This window comes from Muntiacus reevesi, chromosome 19 (assembly GCF_963930625.1).
Source record: "Muntiacus reevesi chromosome 19, mMunRee1.1, whole genome shotgun sequence".
Lineage (NCBI taxonomy): Eukaryota > Metazoa > Chordata > Mammalia > Artiodactyla > Cervidae > Muntiacus > Muntiacus reevesi.
In genome coordinates this window covers 24,591,674-24,617,158 of record NC_089267.1, presented here as the reverse complement: position 1 = coordinate 24,617,158, position 25,485 = coordinate 24,591,674, and the positions used below count along the sequence as shown (strand labels likewise).

General features: G+C 40.0%; 1 protein-coding gene across 5 annotated transcripts in view; it reads left to right on the top strand.

Moving 5' to 3' along the window:
- The window catches only part of TPD52L1 (TPD52 like 1), a 97,110-nt gene that overhangs the window by 58,952 nt on the left and 12,673 nt on the right, over window positions 1-25,485 (top strand). For all 5 annotated transcript variants that reach the window (XM_065911796.1, XM_065911794.1, XM_065911793.1 and 2 more), the window contains exons 2-4: window positions 4,989-5,104; window positions 13,275-13,423; window positions 22,461-22,562. In XM_065911796.1, the coding sequence (XP_065767868.1) occupies window positions 4,989-5,104; window positions 13,275-13,423; window positions 22,461-22,562 (367 nt within the window). The remainder of the gene's footprint in view (window positions 1-4,988; window positions 5,105-13,274; window positions 13,424-22,460; window positions 22,563-25,485) is intronic.

The window sequence follows — 25,485 nt, the reverse complement described above, 5'->3', positions numbered from 1 at the left end:
TGTACTAAATGAAAGGAAATCAGTACCAAATATTCATTAGAAGGACTGGTGCTGAAGCTCCAATACTTTGACCATCTGATGTGCCAATGAGACCTGACTCATTGGAGAAGACCCTGATGCTGGGAAAGATTGAAGGCAGGAGGAGAAGGGGACGACAGAGGATGAGATGGTTGGATGGCATCACCGACTTGATGGACATGAATTTGAGCAAGCTCTGGGAGATGGTAAAGAACATGGAAGCCTGGTGTGCTGCAGTCCATGGGGTTGCAAAGAACTGGACATGACTGAGTGACTGAACAGCAACGGCAACTAAATGAAAGTAAAATGCCATATTTGCGTGCAAAGTACTCCACAGCAGGACCACAAGATTTGTTCACGCTACAAACTGGTGTACATACATGTGCTCCATTTTGTTTTTTAAACCTAGCCCTGATCTATACCTGTATCCCTACCACCCTTGGGCTTTGGATAGTGTGGAAGAAAAAGCGGTTCAGTCCATTCCAGTACAATCATTTTTAAAGCCCCTTTAAGTAATACTCAATTCCTCAGTAAAATCACCCTCAAGCTCAGAATTCTCCTTTTTCAGCTGCCCTTTCCCTTGTCCCAGCTAAGGGCGTGGCTAGTATATGGAAGCAGGAAGGGCCCATGCAGTGCCTTGTATTCTGCTCTGGCTCTTTGAGCAGCTGGGACCATGAAGTCTTCTGCTGCTGCTGTTTTCTGCAGATATTGCTTGTCATCTTGTCTTCCTCACCCGAGTTTGGGCCCAGTAGCCCTTCCAGGCTGATTCAGCCTCCCTTTGGCACTCGCTGGCGTCAGATCTCTCTACCTCCTCCATCCAGACCTCTGGCCAGAGCCGGGACCCTCCACTCCCGCTGCAGGACCCCAAACCCTAGCCAAGGTGGCAGGTTTCTCCCTAAGTATGAGGGGTGTTCTGGATCCCATGCATGGTTACCTGACAGCAGAAGAGTGAATTAGGAAACTAAACACCAGGTGTCAATCTGCCCCACCACTTGGCACCGGCCCAGTTTACAGAGATGTGGCTGAATATATTCCAGGTTGGTATGGGAAAACCTGAAAGATATTTTTTTTTCTAGACACCTCACCCCAAAATAAAAGGAGAGTGGGGGCAGTCTTCCTGTATCAGTCAGGGACCAGGAAAGAACTTGATGGATGGCATGCTCAAAAAAGGTGCTTGATTCAAGAGGATTTAATGAAGGAACTATTAGAAAGATAGGAAGGATTGAGGGAAATCAACAGGGGATGTTGAAGTTCCCCAGAATGAGAGCAGCAGGAAATCAATACAGTCCCTAAGCTGGAGGAGAGGTCAGGGTTCTAGGAACTAGACGGGAGCTGAGCTGTGGAGGAAAACTGCCTGACAAGAGCTGTGGTCTTTGGTGGTGAAAAGCCGATTCAGCATTTTGATATGTTGAGCCGACTCATTGGAAAAGACCCTGATGCTGGGAAAGATTGAGGGCAGCAGGAGAAGGGGATGACAGAGGATGAGATGGCTGGATGGCATCACCGACTCAATGGACATGAATTTGAACACCGTCTGGGAGACGGTGAAGGACAGGGAAGCCTGGTGTGCTGCAGTCCATGGGGTCATACAGAGTCGGACACGACTGAGCGACTAAACAACAAATACTCCATTTAAAGTTATTATAAAAATATTGGCCGTGCTTTACAATATATCCTTGATTCTTATTTGTTTCATATAGTAGTTTGTCTCTCTTAATCCTCTACCCCTATATTTCCCCTTGCTGATCCTTCTTCCTACTGGTAACTAATAGTTTGTTCTTTATATCTGTGAGGCTGTTTCTGTTTTATTTGTTTGTTTTATTTTTTTAGATTCCACATAGAAATGATAACCAACAGTTATTCGTCTTTCTCTGTCTGACTTATTTCACTAAGCATAATACCCTCTAGGTCCATCCACGTTGTTGCAATGTCTTCTTTGTCCTTTCATCTGTTGATGGACACTTAGACTCATCCATATCTTGGTTATTATAAATAATTATGCTTTGAATATTGGGGTACATATATCTTTTCAAATCAGTGCTTTTGTTTTCTTTGGGTAAACACACGTAAGTGAAATTGATGAATCATACAGTAAGTTCTGTTTTTGGTTTTTTGAAGAACCTCCATACTGGCTTTCCATATTGGCTGCACCAATTTACATTCCCACTAACAGTGCACAAAGATTCCCTTTTCTCCTCATCAGCATTTGTTATTTGTGGTCTTTTTGACAATAGCCATTTTGACAGGTGTGAGGTGATACCTCATTCTTAATCTTATCCCTCCTTTCTGTCATGATTTTCCCTGTTTTGTGTATCTTAAGAAATCCTTTCTTAGTTCAGTTCAGTTCAGTCACTCAGTCGTGTCTGACTCTTTGTGACCCCATGAATCGCAGCATGCCAGGCCTCCCTGTCCATCACCGACTCCCGGAGTTTACTCAAACTCATGTCCATCGAAAATATGAAGTCCTCTGTTGTGTTCTAAAATATCTATAATTAAATATTGGTGAATGGTGTGAAGGTGTCCCATTTTATTTTTTTAATATGGGTAACAAGTTGTTCCAGTAGAATTTATTGTATGACCTCCCTTTATCCAGCAATGTATAAATGCCAGCACTGTCGAAATTCATGTCCTAAATAAAGCTTCCCTATATGTGTGTGCCTGCGTCCTACACACCCAGAGAACAATGCACGTGTGTTCACCAGATGCTGACGAACTCCATAGGGAACCTCTTTAGTTTTTTGCTAATAAGGCATTCTTCTCACATGACAAGTCAGAAGTCCCTCGACAATCTGTGGCACAAGGGTGTCACCAATAACCCAGGCACTTCCCACATCCCTTACCAAAAGTCTGTGTGGTCATGATGTTTCCTCACTGCTGCAGCTGTTCTAGGCTCCATACATGTATATTTCCATTACCAAAGTGGAAAAGAGTTTTATTTAATACCTCTTATCTCAAGGTTTGTTTGTAGTGATGCTTCCTATGGAGGTGATGAAATTCCAGTTGAGCTATTTCAAATCCTGAAAGATGATGCTGTTAAAGTGCTGCACTCAATATGCCAGCAAATTTGGAAAACTCAGCAGTGGCCACAGGACTAGAAAAGATCAGTTTTCATTCCATTCCCAAAGAAAAGCAATGCCAAAGAATGTTCAAACAACTGCACAATTGCACTCATCTCACACGCTAGCAAAGTAATGCTCAAGATTCTCTGAGCCAGGCTTCAACAGTACATGAACTGTGAATGTCCAGATGTTCAAACTGGATTTAGAAAAGGCAGAGGAACCAGAGATCAAATTGCCAACATCCGTCGGATCATTGAAAAAGCATGAGAGTTCCAGCAAAACATCTACTTCTCCTTTATTGACTACTCCAAAGTCTTTGACTGTGTGAATCACAATAAACTGTGCAAAATCTGAAAGAGATGGAAATACCAGACCACCTTACCTGCCTCCTGAGAAATCTGTATGCAGATCAAGAAGCAACAGTTAGAACAAGACATGGAACAACAGACTGGTTCCAAATTGGGAAAGGAGTACGTCAAGGCTATATTGTCACTCTCCTTATTTAACTTATATGCAGAGTACATCCTGTGAAATACCAAGCTGGATAAAGCACAAGCTGGAATCAAGATTGCTAGGAGAAATATCAATAACCTCAGATATGCAGATGACACCACCCTTATGGCAGAAAGTGAAGAAGAACTAAAGAGCCTACGAATGAAATTGAAAGAGGAGAGTGAAAAGTTGGCTTAAAACTCAACATTCAGAAAACTAAGATTATGGCATCCTGTCCCATCACTTCATGGCAAATAGATGGGGAAACAATGAAAACAGTGAGAGACTTAATTTTTTTGGGCTCCAAAATCATTGCAGAGAGTGACTACAGTCGTGAAATTAAAAGATGCATGCTCCTTGGAAGAAAAGCTATGACCAACTTAGACAGCATATTAAAAAGCAGAGACATTACTTTGCCAACAAAGGTCCATCTAGTCAATGGTTTTCCCAGTAGTCATGTATGGATGTGAGAGTTGGACTATAAAGAAAGCTGAGCACTGAAGAATTGATGTTTTTGAACTGTGGTGTTGGAGAAGACTCTTGAGAGTCCCTTGAACTGCAAGGAGATCCAACCAGTCCATCCTAAAGGAGATCAGTCCTGGGTGTTCATTGGAAGGACTGATGTTGAAGTTGAAACTCCAGTACTTTGGCCACCTGATGCAAAGAACTGACTCACTGGAAAAGACCCTGATGCTGGGAAAGATTGAAGGTAGAAGGAGAAGGTGATGACAGAAGGTGAGATGGTTGGATGGCATCTCCGACTCGATAGACATGAGTTTGAGTAAGCTCCGGGAGTTGGTGATGGACAGGGGAGCCTGGCGTGCTGAAGTCCATAGAGTCGCAAAGAGTTAGACATGACTGAGGACTGAACTGAACTGATCTCAAGGTTTTTTTGGACCACTTCAGGATGTCGTGAATTCTCGGCGGAGGCTTTATTGGTCTGTCCATTCTGTGCTGAGGGTCAAGGCAGGTGATCTGCCTTTCTCTCCTGTGGGGAGAAAGGGTATTTATTTCCAGTTCACCTTACTCTCAGAGTGTAGCCCTGTGGGGAGGTAGATTTATGGAGGGGTCTCTTCATAAAATCCTCTCCCTGAATAGTCCTGGGCTTTGCCCTCAGTCCTCTGCATCCCATGGGACAGTGAAAACCGAGGCTGGGATTCATCTCGGTGGCAAACGTAGAACTAATAAAAACTTGTTTACATCTATAGCTTCCCACTTTCACTTAACTTTGGGGGGATTCTTAGTATTCGTCACTTTCTTGGCAACTCATTACACATTTAGAATGATTTTCTTCTGGAATTTTTAGTAGTTTTTCAGAGAGAGAGTCAATCAGAGTATCTAGTCCTTCAGACTGTGGAACTAGAATTTGGCTAAATCCATTCTTTAAATGACAGTATATTTTACCAACCTTGCCTAAAGGTTTGCTGGAGACCGAACCACTGCAAGGAAGAGATGAAGATGCAATAGCCAGTGCTGACTCCCCTAGCATGCTCTCCGAGGAAGAAAAAGAAGAGTTAAAGGCAGAACTAGTTCAGGTATGTATGCTTAGTGATCTTCTTGTTGCTATGCATATCTCTGGATTCTCAGAATTCTTGTTAGTCTGATGTTGGGTTGGCCAAAAAGTTTGTTTGAGTTTTTCCTTAAGGTCTTATGAAATGGAGGTCCATTTATATGGACGAATATATTGGAACATTTATATGGTCCAATAAAAGGTCCATATTATAGTTATGTTGTCTTTCATTTAATAAAATTGAATAGGTGATGAATTGTAAGGTGATTCATTTTTCTATGGTATTTTTTAATGCTAATGATCCATTACCCATTGATGACCATAGGAAAACAAATGGTCATGATGCTCAAGCAACAATAAATAGTTGTAAACATGCACCTCATATTTAGTATCACAATGCTTAAACCTGATGGAATTCCTTCAAGACCTCAGTTTAGGTGCCAGCTACCTTTTAAGAGCAGTTATTGTTTTTGGTCAGCAGCTTAGCTCAACTACTTGGAAATGATTTATTTTTATAATGACAAGTCAGTCATGGAAGCAACTGACTTTATTAAATTGATGTACTCTTTTTCAGAAGAATAAAGCTCTGGGGGTGGAGAGGGAACTGTGATGACTTTAGGCTTCGTTAGATCTTGTGTAGTTGCTCCGAGCATCTGGTCCCAATTTCGGGGAGGCTGCCTGGCTTGTCGTGACGACAACTCTTAGTTCAAGCCATTTGTCTGTAGCACCCACTAGCCCCTCAACACTTTGCTAAGGAGCGTTTACATTGTAGGAGGAAAGCGCAGAAGAAGGGGAGCTTTTTAAGTAGAAGCAGCAATAGGGCAAAAGGGAAGGGGCCAGGATTCCTCCCCATTTTGAATCTCTGGCTCAGAGGACAGAAAGTCCCTGGTCCAGAGGGAAGCAGGGCTCCGCCTTCCTGCTTGGGCCTCTTCTCCTGCTTTAAATGAAGCTTCACCTTACCCTCACCCCACTTCATTCATCCCAGACTCTCCAAGCTCTAAGGTTCTGATGGTGAGTGTTCATGATAGCTCTTAATAATACTGAAGACATTTCAGGTGCTTTCACAAGACACACCCTAAAATAACTTCATGCTCAAATAAAAGAGCAGCTTGTTCTTCTAGTGCAGCAAAGATTATTTAGTATGGATAGTGCCTCAGATCGAATGACCTACTTCTTTAGCTGGGTCTGTCTGTGGCCACTGATCCAGAACCACCTTGTTGACTTCAGATTGGCCACACCTGTCAGAGTTCATGGACCAGTCAGCCTTGACAGAGAACGTCCTAGCTCCACATTTTCTTAAGGCCTGGAATCCTGGATCATGACTTGTTTGTGTCAGTTTTGCTGTCAAAGAGTTCTATTCTACAGACTGGTGTTAGCTAACTGACTCTAAGCTAAAATTTAACTCCTTCACTGCTACCGTCCAAGTTTGAGTTCATACACAACCTCTGTAACAGACCAAGTTTTATAAAATGACTTGATTTTTCGTTCGGCAATTACTGGTAGATAGATAGGTAGATAGATAGATGGATAGATATACACATCTATGCTTTTGTGTGCCTGCATTCTGTATTTTCTAAACTTTCAACAATGATTGTGTATTCCTTTGATAATCGAGACACAGTAAGCCTTGGTTCTCAATGGTTGCCCCCATGAATATAAAAAACCAGTGTTTTCACACATTTTTGTCTCATTTGACCACATTAACGATCTTCCAGTGCGTCTCACTCCTAAGACTTTTTGAGCCTGACTTCTGAAGGTAACATCAGACTCCCTGTTACTTGTTCATGTTATCAGGATTGATGTTTTCATCCCTTAGGATGCATTAGCCTCCATGCCTCCTATCTCTCATTTCTGGATTCCTCTGGGATGAAGAAGCACTGCACCTTGCTCGAAGCGGCAGTGTGACTTCTGGGGACACTGGGCACAGCTCTTTGCCTCATGCGCATCAAAAAGCAAAGGCAGTTATCTGCTATTTTTCCTTTTCACATTCCCACTTCTTCTCCCTCCACCTCAGGCCACCAATGCTTTATGCTCACTCTTTTCTTAAACCCGCTTTCTCTGCCCTTATACAGTACCTGCTCTTCACACACACATGCACAGATTAGGTTCTTTCAGACCACACGTGCATTCAGAGGACCTCGGATGCTAGGGTTTAATTGTATCAAGGACATCTCAGTGGTCCCACGGCTGGCCCTATGAAGAACTGAGACGTCTTGTAAATAGCTCAGCTTATCTACCTCATTCTCCACAGATATTCTTCCAGGACCCCTGCTCACAAGCAGCTCCTCTCTGTTTGAGGGAAGATCCCACTGGGTCTGTTAGCCACGTGGGTGGACCCCTCACAGATCAGCCTGTTACATTGCTTTCGAGTCAGACAATCAGTTGTGGCCATGATCCGAGGCAAGAGCTTTTGTGTAGGAGGACGTCTTATGTCTGACTGCTTTGCTTAAAGGGGTTGCAGGGTGTGCCGGGCACCCAGTCTCTTGTTCTGTACACTCCTCCCTCAGATTCTCCTACTGTCTGCTAGCTGTGCTGGATCCACCCTGCTCCGTTCCCCCCGCACCCTAGTCTGCTTTTACCTTACGCTATTTTGTAGTCCATATTCCCAGGAGGACGCCTTGAGACTTCAGGGTGAATCTGTAAGTGCATTCACTCACACAACCAGCATATTGTTCTGTTTACCAAGTGCTGGCTGCAGGAAGACCTGCCCTTGAGAAGAGAGTTGTAAGCAAACAGCGTCCAAGAGGCTACTATGCCTTAGACGGAAGTCTGAGTTTTAAAAGAGGACTCTGTTCAGTCCTGAGTTTGTTATTGTGGTCATGCAATATGCGTGTTTTTACAAGTTCCTTCAGCGTTCCTCTGCTGCTGCTAAGGTGCTTCGTCCTTCTGGGGAAGCTAAGGCTATTTTGGGGTGAGGCTCTGATTTCATCCGGCAACTAGCACTGTGCCTGGCAGCCCCCCGCTAACTAACTCGCCTGCACTCTGGCCTCCATCTCGGAGCCCGCCTGCATCCACTCGGCCCTCATTCTGCATGACAATGAGGTGAGCATCTGGAGGATAAGATCCATGCCCTCATTAAAGCAGCTGGTGTACATGTGTTTGCTGATTCATGTCAATGTATGGCAAAAACCACTACAATATTGTAAAGTAATTAGCCTCCAATTAAAATAAATTAATTAATTAAAGGAAAAAAAAAGCAGCTGGTGTAAATGTTGAGCCTTTCTGGCCAGGCTTGTTTGCAAAGGCTTTGGCCAGTGTCAACATCTGGAGCCTCCTCTGGGGCTGGCGGACCTGCCCCAGCCACCACTGCTGCCCCAGCTGAGGAGAAGAAAGTAGGAGCAAAGACAGTAGAATCTGAAGAGTCTGATGATGATGTGGGCTCTGGTCTTTTTTCACTAAACCTCTTAGTAACACATTCAATAAAAAGCCGAGCTCTAAAAAAAGAAAAAAGTTCCTTCAGTGCAACACCAACATCACTTCTGACCTGATGCAGAGGTTTGTGTATACACGGACGGTGCGCAATTAAGATTTCTAATGAACTTGACTCATAGCACCAACAAATATGTGTATTTGTAAATTCCAAAAGTAGAATATGGGTTTTTTTTTTTAAACAAATTGTGTCCATATATAAAGAAATGCTATTTGTTTTAAGTATTTGCTCTCATTAATCCTCTTACCAGCTGCTCCTAACATCTTTTCTGAGGTCTTTACACATCTATTCTGTGGGATTTTTTTTCCCAACTCTCTTTTTAAATAAACTTGCTCATTAGTTCTGTACTACTGACATCCCACTCCCACTTTCATTTCGCTAAGCTGCATTTGATGCTCAGTATTCTATAATGTGGCTTGGTTCTTGAAAAGGATGAAGTGTTGGCATTATCACTGTAAATTTATGATTATATAATAATCAAGTACTGCCAATGTCTCCTAGATAAAATGACTCAAGAAAAATAGGCATTAATAGGAGTAGGAAAATTACCGGACAGCATTACTAAGTAGACAAGCCTCTTTTGGCTGTTCCATCTTGGCGTGTGGTTTCCCAAGGAAAGCACACAGTGCCCTTAAACCACCTGTCTCAGGCTGACAAGTGAGTGTCCTGGGCTCTTCCTTCCTCTCCCAGTTTTTTTCCTTCAAGACTTTCTTTCTTTCTGGACTGAACTGGTGAGCAACTAAAGCCTTCATAACCAATAGTGTCTTATTGTAGCACCCCTCTGTGTTAATCGGGGTTCTCCAGAGAAGGAGAACCAATAGGATGTATATAGAAAGAGATTTATTCTAAGGAATCAGCTAATATGATTCTGGGGGCTGGCAGCTCCCAAGATCTACAGTCAGCAAGCTGGACACCCAGGGGAGTCAATGGTGTGGTTCAGTCTAAAGGTCTGGGAAGAGCTGATGTTTTAGTTTGAAGCTGAAGGCAAGAAAAAACAAAAAAGCCAAACAACAACAAGACAAAACAACGTCCCAGATCAAAAACAGTCAGGCAGATAGAATTCCCTTTTACTCAAGGAAGGGTCAGGCGTTTTATTTAAGTCATCAACTGATTGGGTGAGGCCCACCGACTTTGGGAGAACAATCTGCTTTACTCAGTCTATCAGTTTAAATGTTAATTGCATGCATGATCACCCTCAAAGACACAGCCAGAATAATGTTTGACCAAATGTCTTGGTAACCCATGGCCTGTCATACTCTCCCTGGTATTATCTGCATTTTAATTTTAATTCTTCCTTACTCTTGGCCAGGGCAGGAGAAGAAGCATGACTCAAAGAAGAATGAACAAGAGACCAAAGGCTCTTACTCCTAAATATCATACTGATAATTAATAGTTTAGAAAGCTATTTCTTTCTCTGTATTTGCGACATATTTCAGGTAATATAGCAGAATAAATAGAAAAGTAAATCTTCAGTCTTCTAACATAAATTTTATTTTGAAGCTAGCTCATTAGTTCATTTGTATTTTTGCATTTTATTGTAATAAATTGATATAAAATTAGCTATTTTAAATTGAATCATTCAATGGCATTTAGTGCTCTTACAATGTTGTATAACACCACTTCTGTCCAGTTCCAGAACATTTTCATCATCTCAGAAAGGAATCCCTTACCTGCTAAGCAGTTGCTTCCCATTTACCCTTCTCTTCTGTAGCCATGAGCCAGCATTCTGTCTCTGGATTCAGCTATTCTGGGTATTTCATATAAATGGAATCATATAATATGTGACCTTCTGTGTCTGATTCCTTTCATTTAGCCAAATGTTTTTGAGGTTCATGTGTATTGTAGCTTATATCAGTACTTCATCTATTTTTGTGACTAAATAATATTCCATTTTATGTATATACTACAATTTATTTATCCATTCATCCTTTGATGAATATTTGGGTTGTTTTCATCTTTTGGCTATTGTGAATAGTTCTGTTATGAACATGTATATACATATATTTGTTTGATTACCTGTTCTCAATTCTTTGGGGAATATAGTAGAAATAGGAATGCTGGGTCATCTGGTAATTCCACCTTTAACTTTTTGAGAAACTGCTGGGCTATTTTCCATAGTGTCTGAACCATTTTTATTTCCACCAGCAATGTACAAGGGTTTCAATTTCTCCACATCCTCTCCAACGCTTAAATTCCTATTCATTCATATTTAAGTAACCAAGTTTAAATATCTAATTTTGTACATAAATATTTATCCTACAAGGAGATCTCCTGGGGGGGTCAAGAAACCAAAGAACCAGACTATTAGTTTCTAATGAAGGCATGATTAATTTAAAACTAATGGGGAAAGGATATCTTAAATACTTTAATTAATGATTTACCTGCACTCCAGCTCATTCCAAAATGAATTTGATATGGCTTACAGGGATACTTACAATGTAGAATTTCTATACTGCCTGCATCAGAGTATCTGGGGGTGCTTGTTAAATAATATATATAGACAGGCCTCACCAAATTTGAGACAGCAGAATCTCAGGGCCTTAAAAGGGGCCTCCTTCTGAAATCTGCATTTTAAATATGCTCTCTGAGTGACATTTATATAAACTGAAATTGAGAACCACTGATGTAACTAGGTCAAAAATTCTCATTAGTCCAATAAGGGATTGAATCTCACCAGGATCATCATTTAAAGTACTTGTGATTAAAGGACTTTCTGCTGTGTCAGGACTCTGCTCTGCAGAAAGAGATGAGATTGACCATTCTCAGTCTTGCATGGTAATGCAATTTAAGAATTATCTTTTTATTTTACCTTTTGGGATTTTCTTAATAGCTATTTTGGCATATATTATATTTAGATCACTGATATATAAATGAAAGCATTAAGAAGTGTGTCTTAGATTTTTTTGAAATAGTGAGACTTACATTTTAGTACCTGACATTAGTCTGCATAGAGTAACAGAATTCATGTTTCCATCATTAGAAGTCTTTTCTCTACAAATACCTTTTAACATATGCTTCAATTTTTAAATGATTAGATGTGGGATTTAATATTTCCTTAGGATGATGTTTGATGAATTGGTCACTTCAATATTTCTATCACTTTTTTGGGATCATGGATTTCATTAGAAATCTTATGAATCCTTTACCTATTCTTCCCAACTCCCCAAAACTAATGAATATCCTACCATCCCCCATAATTTTGAATAAATTTCTGAGGTTCTATGGATAAAAGGATGAGAATACCAAGATGTTTAAACCTCTCTCTTCTTCTCTACATCTTTAATTTTTCTCTGCAAGTTAAAACATTTCTCATTACTCTTGTTACACATTGGAAAAAGCAGTAATACCTAATACATATCTACAAAACTAGATTCCCAGTCATTTCAGTCACTCAAACATATTATTTATTCAAAAGAAAGAAGAAAAAAATCTTTCTATACTGAATAAAAAGCTGACCTGAAGTCCAAGTATTTTCTATAGTAAGAGAGCTAGAGATGACCTTGAGAAATCTTAAGCAACAGACTAAATGCAGGTGAGCACATTGACTAAGATGAAAATATGGAATGTAACATAAGAGCAAAAGGATAGAAGGATCTGATTTTAAAATGATAGTGTGTTCTCATTTAATGGAGAGACTAAAAACACAGTCCCCCTTAGTCGCCCCTGAATATACTCCTTTTGGAGTAATGAGTATATATCTGCGTACTGAAGACACTTGCTTGTCAAGAAGAGACAGCATGGAGACTTCTCTGGTGGTCCAGACTCTGTGCTTCCAACACAAGGGGTATGAGTTTGATCTGTGGTTGGAGAACTAAGATCCCATATGGGACTTGGCAGGGCCAAAAAAAAAAAAAGAATAAAACATAAGATGCTACTAATTATAGCATGTTAGGGAAGGTGGAATTCATTTTAGAAAGACTTCAGAAAGATTTCCATGAACATACAAAAACATTTCACAACTGTAAAAAAATGGATAATGTTAGATTACTAGGACATTTTGCTGATAAGATACTGTTCTTTTCTACTAGAATATTTCAGGTAGTTGATTCAGTATTTCTGCCTGTTTTGTTTGAGTGATTTTTTGTGAGTACAAAGGTTTACAACACTATTTTTGCAAAAGTAGATGTCATTGTTGAGATGTTTTTCCAGCAGCTATATCTCTGGTGACCCAGGGAACACATTTGCAAGATGATTGACAGGGTTAGTGATGCTGTTTGTGGTCAGGAGTAGAGTGACACTTGGAATGTAAATGAGACTTAGCTGCTCCGTTTTTTTAAAAAAAGTAAGTATTAAAGTGCCAGCTTGGCAAAACCACAATGTATGCTGAGGTGTGGATGGCAAAAAAAATAACACTGACTAATGGCACTTGAAAAGAAGTTATTAGGTATAGACTACAAAATCAATTTCATGTTCAGAAATTATATCTTTGTATAATTTTAGAAAAACATTTGGATGATTGAAAACCAAAAACTCCTAGTAGATTACACATGGTTTTTATTGCCTTTGTATTTTGCTATATGAGTGAATTTTTTACAAGGAGTAGTGTTTACATTTAGAATCATTCAAACTAAAAAATAAACTTTCATTGAAAATATTAGACTTCTCTACAGGATGTGTTTGCTAAGGCCACACATGCACACAGCCCCATGCAAGGTCTTAGCAAACACGAGGGTGCCCAGGGTGCTTTGGATCACTGAGAGCTTCCGCCCTTGTATGTTTCACCTGGTCTGACATTTTCCCCCATCATTTTCCTTCCTGCTTGTAGCTGGAAGACGAAATTACAACCTTACGACAAGTTTTATCAGCAAAAGAAAGGCATCTTGTGGAGATAAAACAAAAACTCGGCATGAACCTGATGAATGAATTAAAACAGAACTTTAGCAGAAGCTGGCATGACGTGCAGACAACTACTGCGTAAGTGTATTTTTTTTCTTAAAAAGAAATCACTCAGCCTGCTGTCTTGCCTCTTCTATATTTTTTTTTCCTTCAAGGCTTATTTTGTACTGGTGTCCAGGGAAAATATTTTCTCTAGAAGTAAAATATATAGAAATATGGATGGTCTTTAATATGTTGCATGATACAGGCTCTACAAAGTAGCTTCATGAAATAAAACTTTGTTCACCAAAGCTCTGTTTTCACTCAGACTACTTTTATGGAGTTGTACAGTTTTAAATTCTTTTTCTTTAATATATATATGTATTTTAACATTTGTTAAATATATACTTTAGGCTTATATTTTTCCATAAAATTCTAAATCCTTTGAATACTTGGCACTCACTACATATTTTGAATTTCTATCAAAAATGATTGACAGTTTTAAAAACTTGTTAACCATTAACGTAAAGAGAAAAACTGTATATTTCATATTTTGGGGATGTACTTTTTATCCCTGTTACTCTATAGAATGTGTATGTATATATTGGCCTCTGCCTCCAGTTCCTGGCACAAAGCTCCCAAAATTCATATAATTTCTTAAGTGATAAGAGCACTAGGAGCATCTTTTGTTCTCATGTTTCCACTTTGACCCTGGTTCCTGACATAGAGTTCCTAAATCCCTTGGGATTTCCAGGGTGACAGCCGTATCCTTGGTTCTGATGAGGTGACTCTTGTTGAACTCCTGGAGGAGAGCCGGTCACCAGAAAGACCCAGCCGTGATTAGAAGCTGTCGGTCCCATGCCCCCATTCTCTATGGAGGGAAAAGGACCTGGAAATGGTCTATCATGCCTATGATGAAACTCCATAAAAATCTCAAAAATACGGCATTTGGAGAGCTTTGGGGTTGCTGAACCTGTGGAAGTGCCAGGCAGGTGGTGTCCCAGGAGAGAGCATGAAAAGCATGTGTTCCCATGGGAACATGGGGATGGGTTCCCATCCCCGCATGCCTCTTTCATCGGGCTGTTCATCTGTATCTTTTATCATATAATTTTTATAATAAATCGGTATAACCTAGCAACTAATCTGTTTTCTTCAGTTCTGTGAGCCACACTCTAGCAAATTAACTGGGGAGGAGGTTGTGGGAACCTCTGATTTAGAGCCCCTTGGACTTCCCTGCTGGCTCAGACCACCTACCTGCCATGTGGAAGAACCCAGATTCAACTCCTGGGTCGGGAAGATCCCCTGGAGAAGGGCATGGCAACCCAGTCCAGTACTCTTGCCTGGAAGAATTCCATGAACAGAGGAGCCTGGCGGGCTATAGTCCGTGGGGTCGCAAAGAGTGGGACATGACTGAGTGAGCAACACTTTGGTAGGAGCACTGGTGATAATCTGGACTTGTGATTCACATCTCAAGTGGGGTGAGTGGGGAGCAGTCTTGTGGGACCTAGCCCTTAACCTGTGGGACCTGATGTGATCTCCAGGTAGCGTCAGAATTAAATTGTAGGAGACTCAGCTGGTGTTGAGGAACCACTTGATGTGAGAAACCCCTCCACACAAACACATCTGGTGTCAGAAATGTCATGAGTGTGCTGGTAAGTGTGAGTACAGGAGAAACACTGGAGAGGCACGTTTTTCTTTCTCAGACCAGCAGAAATGTTTTCAGCTTTGCTGTTATCTTCTTGTCTGATATTAGGCAAGGTATAGAATAACTTTGAGTATTCTACAGTCCTGCTCTTATGGGGTTACTTTTTAAAATTACACAAAATAATTAACTATTGTGGTACTTTTCTAATGATTGAAAATATCTTGGTTGCCAGGTGGTCTTGTGCCAAAGGGAAGAAGGTGCCCACATCATAATGTGATGTTTCTTCCTTTTGTGTGTTGGGGAGTGGGGCCTGATGGAGAAACCATAGAGGCTTCCTATCTTTGACCCCAGATTCCACCATCAAGAAATTTTTGACCTTGTGTTATGCATTTTCTTCCCTCTTATGACCTTTTGGAACTTAAAGATATTGCATTCCTAGTATCTGAGTGGGAAACAGTTTTTCTCTTTGCTGATACTTTTCTCTCAAGCATAGAGGGGCTTCCATGAAATGAGATCATATGAGTACCTGTCATAGGTAGTGAGGATTCAATGAGTGCAGAGCAGCATCTGACATTTTGTATGCATGTTTGCTGTTCTAGGAAGCAGGTCTGGTGGGGAGATCTAAGAATTCTGTTTTGGCTTCACAGACTTAGAGAAGGAACCATGGTTGCCAGGGAAGAGGGGAAGAATGGGGAGCAGGGATTGCTAGGGAGTTTGGGATGGATAGGTCCACTGCTATATTTTAAATGGATAACCAACAAGGATCTGCTGTATAGCACGTGGAATTCTGTTCAGTGTTATGTGGCAGCCTGGATGGGAGGGAGTCTGGGGGAGAATGGATACATGTATACAGCTAAATCCCTTTATTGTTCACCTGAAACCATCACAACATTGTTAATCGACTGTGCCCCAATACAAGGGCTTCCCTGGTGGCTCAGCCGGTAAAGAATCTGCCGGAAGTGCAGGAAACCGCCTGCAATGCAGGAGACCTGGGTTCAGTCCCTGGGTCAGGAAGATCCCCTGGAGAAGGGAATGGCAACCCACTCCAGTATTCTTGCCTGGAAAATCCCATGGACAGAGGTGCCTGCTGGGCAGTAGTCCATAGGGTTGCAAAGAGTCAGACACGCCTTGGCAACCAAGACAAAATAAAATGTTGAAAAAAATTCTGTCTGAGCTGTATTTAGTCTGTGATGCCCAACAGACCAACAAGTTGCCCCAAGTGGCAATTCAGAGGAAAAGTCAGGGCTAGAGATGGACATGAGAGTTATCTACATATTGATGCAGTGAAAGCTACAGGACTAGAATAGATTTCCTCAGAGATTAGTTAATAAATACAGATGATTATGGTCTCACTAACCTTTAGGAATGATGTGAACTATCCTTTGTCAAGAAGAATAAATCTCTTTTTTTAAGAGGGAGGCCTGAGTCTATCAGCAACATAATTTCAGATCATTCTCTCCCACCCTTTTTTCTTGACTGCTGAGGGAAGGGAAAAGTCCTATGTTGGGACAGGGGATAGGGTGTGATCATAGAATCTATTTTTCCCCTGAATATTTTTAATGGTGAAATAAATTATTGTTTATTAAATAATTTGCATCCATTAAAATGCTACTTTTCAAAAAAAAATTAGTTACATGGAAAAATGCTAGCTAACATAATATTCAGTGAAAACCCATCTCACTTATAAAATATATATATGTAGAAAAAAGACTGAAAGGAAACCAGTATGTTAACTGGGATTAACTGTGGGTGATGGATATGTGTGTGAGATTCATTATTTTTTCCATTCACCCATCTTTTCTTTTTTTCTGTCTCCTGAATATTTAAATTTCTGCTATTAATGTACATCATACTGACTTTAGAACAATATCTATGCATCATGTGGTGAAAATTTTGATGTGAGGGAGTGATGAACTGGAGTAGGGTTAGCTTGGATAGAATTAGATTTCAAAGCATTAAAAAGAATTTTAGCTGTCAAGGCACTACAGGTATTCCAGAGGCAATATTTTGCATACTGATTAAACAGTCATGACCTATTTAGTTTGATTTATAATGAAAAGAAAACCTCTGATATGTTAATGAAAGATTTTGCATATTTTAGTTTGTGGTAGGATTCAAACTGGAATGAAACCAGATGAATAGGAATAACTACACAGCAGGTTAAAATTATCTCCTTTACAGAAAGATAACCATACAGTATTAGGTCAAGAGGTCATCTGTGTCCCAGGGCTTGTTGTTGCTGTTGTTTTTGGGGTGCCTTGGTTTCAGAGACTCTAAGAACACACACAAAAAGTCCACCTACCCTCTTCTTTTCTCTTCTCTGAAGCTTTATGTTTTTTAGGCTTTAAGGAGGCACAGAGGAGGTGGGTGGCCTTGGGGTGAAGAGGTGGGGAGACCATTGGAGGTGAAATTGAATCTCTTCTGGAGATAGAAAGAAAAGTAATTTGAAAACCTGATGTCATGGTGGGTTATTCAAACTGAAGTGCTTCATTTTAGTGAATGTTTGGCCTTTGCTAACTCGTAAAATTGCCCCAACAATAAACCCCTCTGAGTTGTATCATAGACCAAATGGTGGTCTACAAAGGGGAGAAGGTCATGGAATGGAATTTCAACTATTCCATCTTTTTGGAAGTTTAATAAATTCACCCTATATACAAAGGAGTAAAACTCCTAACATTCAGCTTTTTAAAAAATGCACGGTGCTTGAAAATTGAAGCTTGGTATATGATTTATTTACTCTTTGATTTTGTGCTTCTAAGACTGCCAGCCCATTGTGGTCAGTAAAGATTATTATATCTTTTTACGAGGAATTGTTGTGGCACCATTAGGTTCAGAAGTGCCAGTGAAGATTAAAGACATAATTTTAAAAGGCCACATGGCCCATCTCTCTCAAGGTTGTTCATTCTTTGTACTGGCCTCATCATACAAGGCAGAATGTAGGTTCTACTTTTCTAGATTCAAGTGGTAAATCTGCGATTTGGTGTTGTGTTTAGGGAACCTTTGGAAGAGAAGAAGCCTAAATAGTTTTGTGTCTTTGGTGAAGTGCTGCATATGCAATTGTTAAAGTACTGGTCTCTTTTAAATCCCATAATAGAAAATAGATTTGGGCTATAAAACATCTTCTTGTAAAAAGACTGTTGAATTTAAAATTTTTTCTTCTACCTGCATGTAGAAAAATGCTTTAAGTCAGAACACTTTAGAGGATGACATGCTTTCTCCTTTTGATTGTTAACACTGATTTTCAAATCACTAGGACATGAAGAGAGGAAGAGCCCTTTGTTGGTATGCTGACCAAACAGCTCACCTGTTCTATGGTTAAAGGTTACCCATTCCTTAAAATGTACACACACACACACACACACACACACACACACACACACACACACAAACACAGAGATACAATGGAATATTACTCAACCATGAGAAAAGGAAATCCTGTTGTTGCAATAATATGGATGGACCTTGAGGGCACTATGCTAAGTGAAGTCAGAGAAGGATAGAATCTGCATGGTGTCACTTATATGTGGAATCTAAAAAAAAGTCAGACTCTTGGAAACAGAGAATGCAAGAGTGGTTTCTGGAGGTGGTGGGTATGGGTGAAATAGGGAGAGGTTGCTAAGAGTACAAACTTTCAGTTGTAAGTTGAATAAGGTTTGAGGAGCTAATGTGTAATGACTGTGGTTGAAAACACTATTGTATAAATGAAATTTGCTAAGAGAATAGAACCTAATGTTCTCATCAATATATACATGTGCGTGCATGCTTAGTTGCTTAATCTTGTCCTACTCTTTGTGACCCCATGGACTGCAGCCTGCCAGGCTCCTCTGTCCATGGTATTTTCTAGGCAAGAATACTAGTGTGGGTTGCCATTTCCTTCTCCAGAGGATCTTCCCTACCCAGGGATAGAACCTGCATCTCTTGCGTCTCCTGCATTGCAGGCAGAGTCTTTACCTTCTGAACCACCAAGGAAGCCCGTATTCCCCCAAAGCGGGTGTTTACTGGAGGTGCTTTAGAGCACGCAAGGACAAATTTCCCTCGTTCATTTTAAGGTCGCCATGGCTCTTCTCTAGAAGGGGAAAGTTCACACTGCAAAGTCCTGACTTTGCACCTTGTATCTGAAGTCAGGGAATCCAACTGGACTCTTATTTCCTCCCTTTGGCCTCTTGGGGCTCTTGCTCTGGTTGATTTTAGGTACTGGAGATACAGTGATGATGAACAAGATGTGGTCCCCACCCTCAGGAAGTTCAGATAAGTCACAGAGAGGGATTCAAAAACCCTAATTGCAGCACAAAGGAACAATGTTTGGAAAGAACTGTGCAGAGGGGGTTACGGGAACCCTGAGGAGAGGCACACAACACAGACCTCTTAGAGCAAATACTCTCGAGTTTTCCACCTCCCAGGGCACAACTGACAGCAACCTGAGGATATCTTAACATTTTGACTTTTATTTAAGGAAAATGTTTTAGTCTCCTGCTCTGTCAATTATGTAACTCAGCAATGGTGTAATTCACATTTAGCTTAAAATAAGAGATGCTAGTAATCTAAAATGCTAAATACTGCTTCCTTTTAAATTAGAAGGTTGTCAGGTTAATCGGAAGGTTAGCATTGTTTTTCATTATTTGAATATTACTGAACATATTTTTATGTGGTAGAGTTGAAAAACAGGTTTAAGTGTTAGTAGTATAAACTGCCAGAGAAGGCAATGGCACCCCACTCCAGTACTCTTGCCTGAAAACTCCCATGGACGGAGGAGCCGGGTAGGCTGCAGTCCATGGGGTCGCGAAGAGTCGGACATGACTGAGCGACTTCACTTTCACTTTTCACTTTTATGCATCGGAGAAGGAAATGGCAACCCATTTCAGTGTTCTTGCCTGGAGAATCCCAGGGATGGGGTTGCACAGAGCCGGACACGACTGAAGTGACTTAGCAGTAGCAGCAGTAGCAGTATAAACTGTGTGGGCTTCCCAGGTGGCGTAGTGGTAAAGAATCCAATCCACCTGCCAGTGCAGGAGACACAAGAGACGTGGGTTCGATCCCTGGGCCAGGAAGATCCCCCTGGAGAAGGAAATGGCAACCCATTGCCATATTCTTGCCTGGAGAAGCCCGTGGACAGAGGAACCTGGCAGGCTGCAGTCCTTAGGGTCGCCAGAGTTGGACGTGACTGAGCACAGCACGAACTATATACAGAATTTTGTGGCACGGTGAAGGGCGTAAAATGCAACTATGCTGACTTCCTTGGGGGTTATCAGTGGCCTGACAGAAGGACCCTTTCTCAAGATGCAGGCTCCTAGCATCTGGATGTGGATGTATCTTACTTATTCAGTTTTAAGATCAAGCCCAATTAGGATGCACCATGAGGTACAGGGTCTGTGCAGTGCGTAACTCCAGAGGGGCCCTTCTCTTAGGGTGTAATGTATAATGTGTGTCTTTCCCTATTCCCTAGGAAATGTCTGTTTAGTAATGAATGTTTGGTTTGATTTTATCATCTAGATAACACATGATCTTTACACTTCCTAAAAACACAGGCATTGTGTAAATAAATAACATATGGTGCTGATAACATTATAGACTTGTTTCTTCCTGCTAACAAAAAAGAATAATAGAATACCATATTACTAAGGTGATTTCAGTCTCAAGGAAAACCAACAAGGGTGTTTTAAAGCATTTGCTTAGAGTCTGATAGTATATTTAGGGCTGGATGACTTGTGGGAGGTGGAAGGGGTGGAGGGATAAGGGAAGTTCCCACATAATGGATTTCATAGGACATAGTCTTCTTGGAGATGCCATATGCATGAAAGTGTTCCAGGCTAAGGGAGCTTTGGGGAACTTACTTGGGAACAGCATATATTGGAATATGATGGTATGCACATTATAATAATTGTTTTTCAGTTGCAATCCCATGGATTGCAGCACACCAAGGTTCCCTGTCCTTCGCTATCTCCCGGAGTTTGCTCAAACTCATGTCCATTGAATCAGAGATGCCATCCAACCATCTCATTTATAATAATTTTTAAAAAATCATTTCAAATTTTTTGGTTCAGTTGAGATATAGTTATATTAAATATAATACACGTGCATGTGTGCTGAGTTGCTTCAGTTATGGCCAACTCTTTTGTGACCCTAAGAACTGTAGCCCACCAGGCTCCTCTGTCCATGGCATTCTCCAGGCAAGAATACTGGAGTGGGTTGCCACACTCTCCTTCAGGGGATCTTCCTGACCCAGGGATCGAACCCACGTCTCTTATGTCTCCTGCATTGGCAGGCAGGTTCTTTACCACTGGCGTCACCTGGGAAATCCAATATAATACATACAGCTCTGTGTAAGTCTAAGCAGTGCAGTATAGTGACTTGACTTACATATTCCCTGAGGTTAGGAGCTTTTGTTTTCTGCTTTATTAATTAACGCTTAGAAATTTCCCAGGCCAGTGGACACACCACTGCCTTTCCTGCCACCATGCTCAAAACTTGAAGCCAATCTTTTGTCTTGTTCCATTTGTCACTAGTCACTTATTGTCAAGTCTGTCCATTCTCTCTCTATAATCCATCACACCGCTCTGTTCTTACTGCCTTGACTCCCAGTTCAGAGCCACAGAGGAGCTTCTTCTTCAATCACTGATTCCTTCATCTAGTATTTATTCAGTTTCACCTTTTTCCTGCAACCAGATCCTAGGGACACAAAGATGAATGGATTTCTTGCCCTCGGGGAGTCAGCCTTGTGGGGACATAGGCTTAGGAACAGATCATTGCAGTACTGTATTCCTAAAACTGTTTTGAAAAATGTCACTGTGTTAAAGATTGTGCACCTTTCTTATTCCAACCTCTCTCCATATTACAAAATAAGTACTAGTTCTATTTTGCCTTTTTATGGTTCCTTTTACCCACATAAATAGTAAAAGCTTCATTTCTCTTTGAAATATGCATTCTCTAATCTCTGTTAGCTTTGATGGCTAGAGCTTTTATTGTCTTTTTCATAGAGTTAACACATCTCTTTAAGAATAATTTTCTACTATTGGAGCAGTTCCATTATTTGTGATTAAAGATCTGCACATTCAGATCTAGGCTTACAAATGTGTATTTTTACTGAATTCAGATTGCATGGTCTGACTTTCCTGCTGATGAGCAGCCACCAATCCATCCTCCCCAACAAACAGAAGCAATTGCTTCTGTGGATCATCTTCCTAAATCTGTTTTGGAAAGGGAGTTTTCAAAAGTTCCCTGGTGGCTCAGATGGTTAAGAATCTGCCTGCAATGTGGGAGACCTGGGTTTGATCCCTGGGTTGGGAAGATCCCCTGGAGGAGGGCATGGCAACCCACCCCAATATTCTTGCTGGAGAATCCCCATGGACAGAGGAGCCTGGCGGGCTACAGCCCATGGGGTCCCAAAGAGTCAGCCACGACTGAGCGACTAAGTACACAGGAGAGGAGGACTATGAATGTATTATGGGCGGTCTTGATATATAAGCTGTTCTTATTTTTCTGTTTTATTTCTAGCTACAAGAAAACACATGAAACCCTGAGTCATGCAGGGCAAAAGGCAACTGCAGCTTTCAGCAACGTTGGGACGGCCATCAGCAAGAAGTTTGGAGACATGAGGTACCGTGGGAAAGAACCATGCAGAGGAGGCTAGGCCTTGGGCTTTCAGAGACAAGGAGGGGCATTATCCATGACTAGTCTTCCTAAGGCATTCTTTTCTTTAGTTGGATTAAAATTTTATGTGGCTGATAGTATTGGTGACTGAGATACATTTTTATATTGGGACATTTTCTACCTAAAGGTCAGCTTAGTGAATCTGATCCCAGAGATGCCCTTTCTACTATTTAGTACAAAGAGAAGACAGAGGGTACCTTTAATCACCAGTAATAAGGAGAGATTCCAAAAGAATGCAGCACACACTGAATTTGAATCACTGTAACTTAAACTAAGTTAAAATATGCTTTCAGTGAATATGCTCTGATAAACTATTCTTGGTTACATTTTTGTACACATACAGCTGGTATATATATTTTTCCTATGCTAAATATATAGATATTTATTCTTTTATTGTAAAAAGGTACCATGGATATATGCACCTGGTAATATTCTTTCTTTACTTTGGCGATATATTGTGAATATGTTAATAAATGTTTATTACATCTTCATTTTCGGTGGATGTATTATCTTCCAGTGCATAGCTGTACCAAAATTTTTAAAACAGTTCCTTTGCACATTTTGGTTATTTTCAGTATTTGTTATATAAAATTAGGGTGCATATCAAGATTTTGAACTGAGAACAATGTCGTATTGACCATTTTTATTTTTTATATTATATTCTAGAAAGTTATCTTACATACAGTTGCTGCTCTCATATTTTTTTTTTGCTTATTTAAATACCTATCATAGTTTATTTTGAATTTGGCTGATATGCTTAGGAGATTTTTCTTTATAGATCAGTGTCATTTTTGTCTCTAAAAATCAAGTTCAATTTTTCAAAGCTTCTCAAGTACATTTTATATTTCTTCTTTTTAAAAACTATGTGCATATTATTTGACTGGATTCTTAAATTATTGCTTTCTGTATTACCCTGCAGCTTTGATGCCTAGAGGCAAATATTTATATCTTTGTGTTTAAGTTATTTTTTACTTCAAAAATTAATGGATTGTGCCCAACATTCATGCATCAGCTTAAGAACTTGGCATTCATGAGGCTAGAATTAAGTAAGTACATATGCATGAATCTGAGCACATTGCTTTATCTTCATTTTTGTTAATAAAGCAATAACAAAAAGCAATTAAAATTCTTCAGAGGCAGCGTGTGATGAACTGGTAAGCATTTTGGATTATTAATTAACCCTAACTTTATTAGAATAAAATTTGCAGTCATTTCAATGGCAGGAAAGCATTTATCTAAACTAAATAATTCCTTAAAACAGGAAAGACCTTATCACCAGTTATATCCTAGAAAATATGTTTTGTCATGTTTATAGAATTTGTTTTCCACATACTTAGCTGAAACAATGATCACAGTGGCATAATACTCCCAATAGGAACAGTGTTTCTCCAACTGTAGGAGACTTTACAGACACCCCTGGAGCTTGTTAAATGCACATTCCTAGATTCCACCTCTCTCTCTTGAGATTGAACCTCAGTAGGTCTTGGATGGCATCTAGGAATCTATTTGAAATAAGCTCCCAGGCGATCTGACTTCAACTGGTCAGGTGTTGAGGAAGCCAAGTGTAACTCAGCTTACCTGTACCTGGGTATTCTCAGTTATAAATGTAGGTAAGAGTAACAACGTCATCAGGTTATTATGCCAGTAGCAGAAGACAGCATGCCATGTATTAAACATTCAATAAATGCTAGTTTTTACCTTTACTAAGGAACTATCTCAGTTACAAGGTGGCCCTCCAGGGCAGAAATTAGGAAGAGTCCCTGAACAGGAGTGCACTGTATTTCATGAGTTATAAAGAATGAAGACTGTGTTTCTCACATATAGCATGTTGACACACTCATGTTCCTGCATAAACTGGGCATAATATCAAGGTGTGTTGACTGCCTCTCCTGCCGTTTCAATGTGGCTTTGTTTTAGCATAACGGATAATCTGTTTCCCAGGAGTTCCAAACTTTTCATTAATTACTGCTCTGTGTAGAGGACACAACACTTCCATTATAAACTGTCTAAAAATATTGGGAAATGTAGTCTTTATTACTAGAGATTCAACTATGATCCTGTAATATTTTGTAGACCTATATTTTCCAATCTATATTTTTCTCAAGCTAAATATCTTACATCTATATATAAATGAGGATAAGTCCCTGTGAAAACAAGTTTTACAAAGGATTATTACTTTTGATTACACTAGAACAAATAATATACATAAAAGTCATATTTGAAAATTACTTAAGTTTAATACAGTAACGATTCTTAAATGAGAACAATTAGTGGGTTTTCAATTTGGGGTTCAAATTAATTTGCCAGTTTATAAAATGATAGTGGGGACATTTAAAAATTTTATCTCAGGCATTTTACTTTGCACCCCTGCAGTTTGAAAGTATTAATATATTATTTTTTATTTTGTTGGTTACATCATAATATCTTTTTGTGAATTCTGGGAACACATTTCTGAATTTGTTCAAAAAAATTGCCAGAAAAATTTTGATACCTCAGGAGAAACACAGGACATCTCAAATTTTCTTTAAAATCACTATAAGTTAATACTCACAGATTTCCAAAACTTAGAATTTGGACCTTTTAATAACTGAGTGAAAAGCACTATGTTAAGATTTAATTTAGATGTTTTATAAAAATAAATATTTCCTGAGCTGAAGTCCTTCTTTTATCCTGATGACCCCTAAGTGAAGGCCCCTCATCCCAGTCACAGAATTCTGCCTCCTTCTCCATCTACTGGATAACATGGCTAATAGCTACCTAACCAGATGGTTTTCTCTGAGGTTAACATGAAGTCACATTTATGAAAGGGCTCTGTGAAGAAATGCAAGCTATTTGCATTTTTAAAATAATAATCATTTTTATAATAATA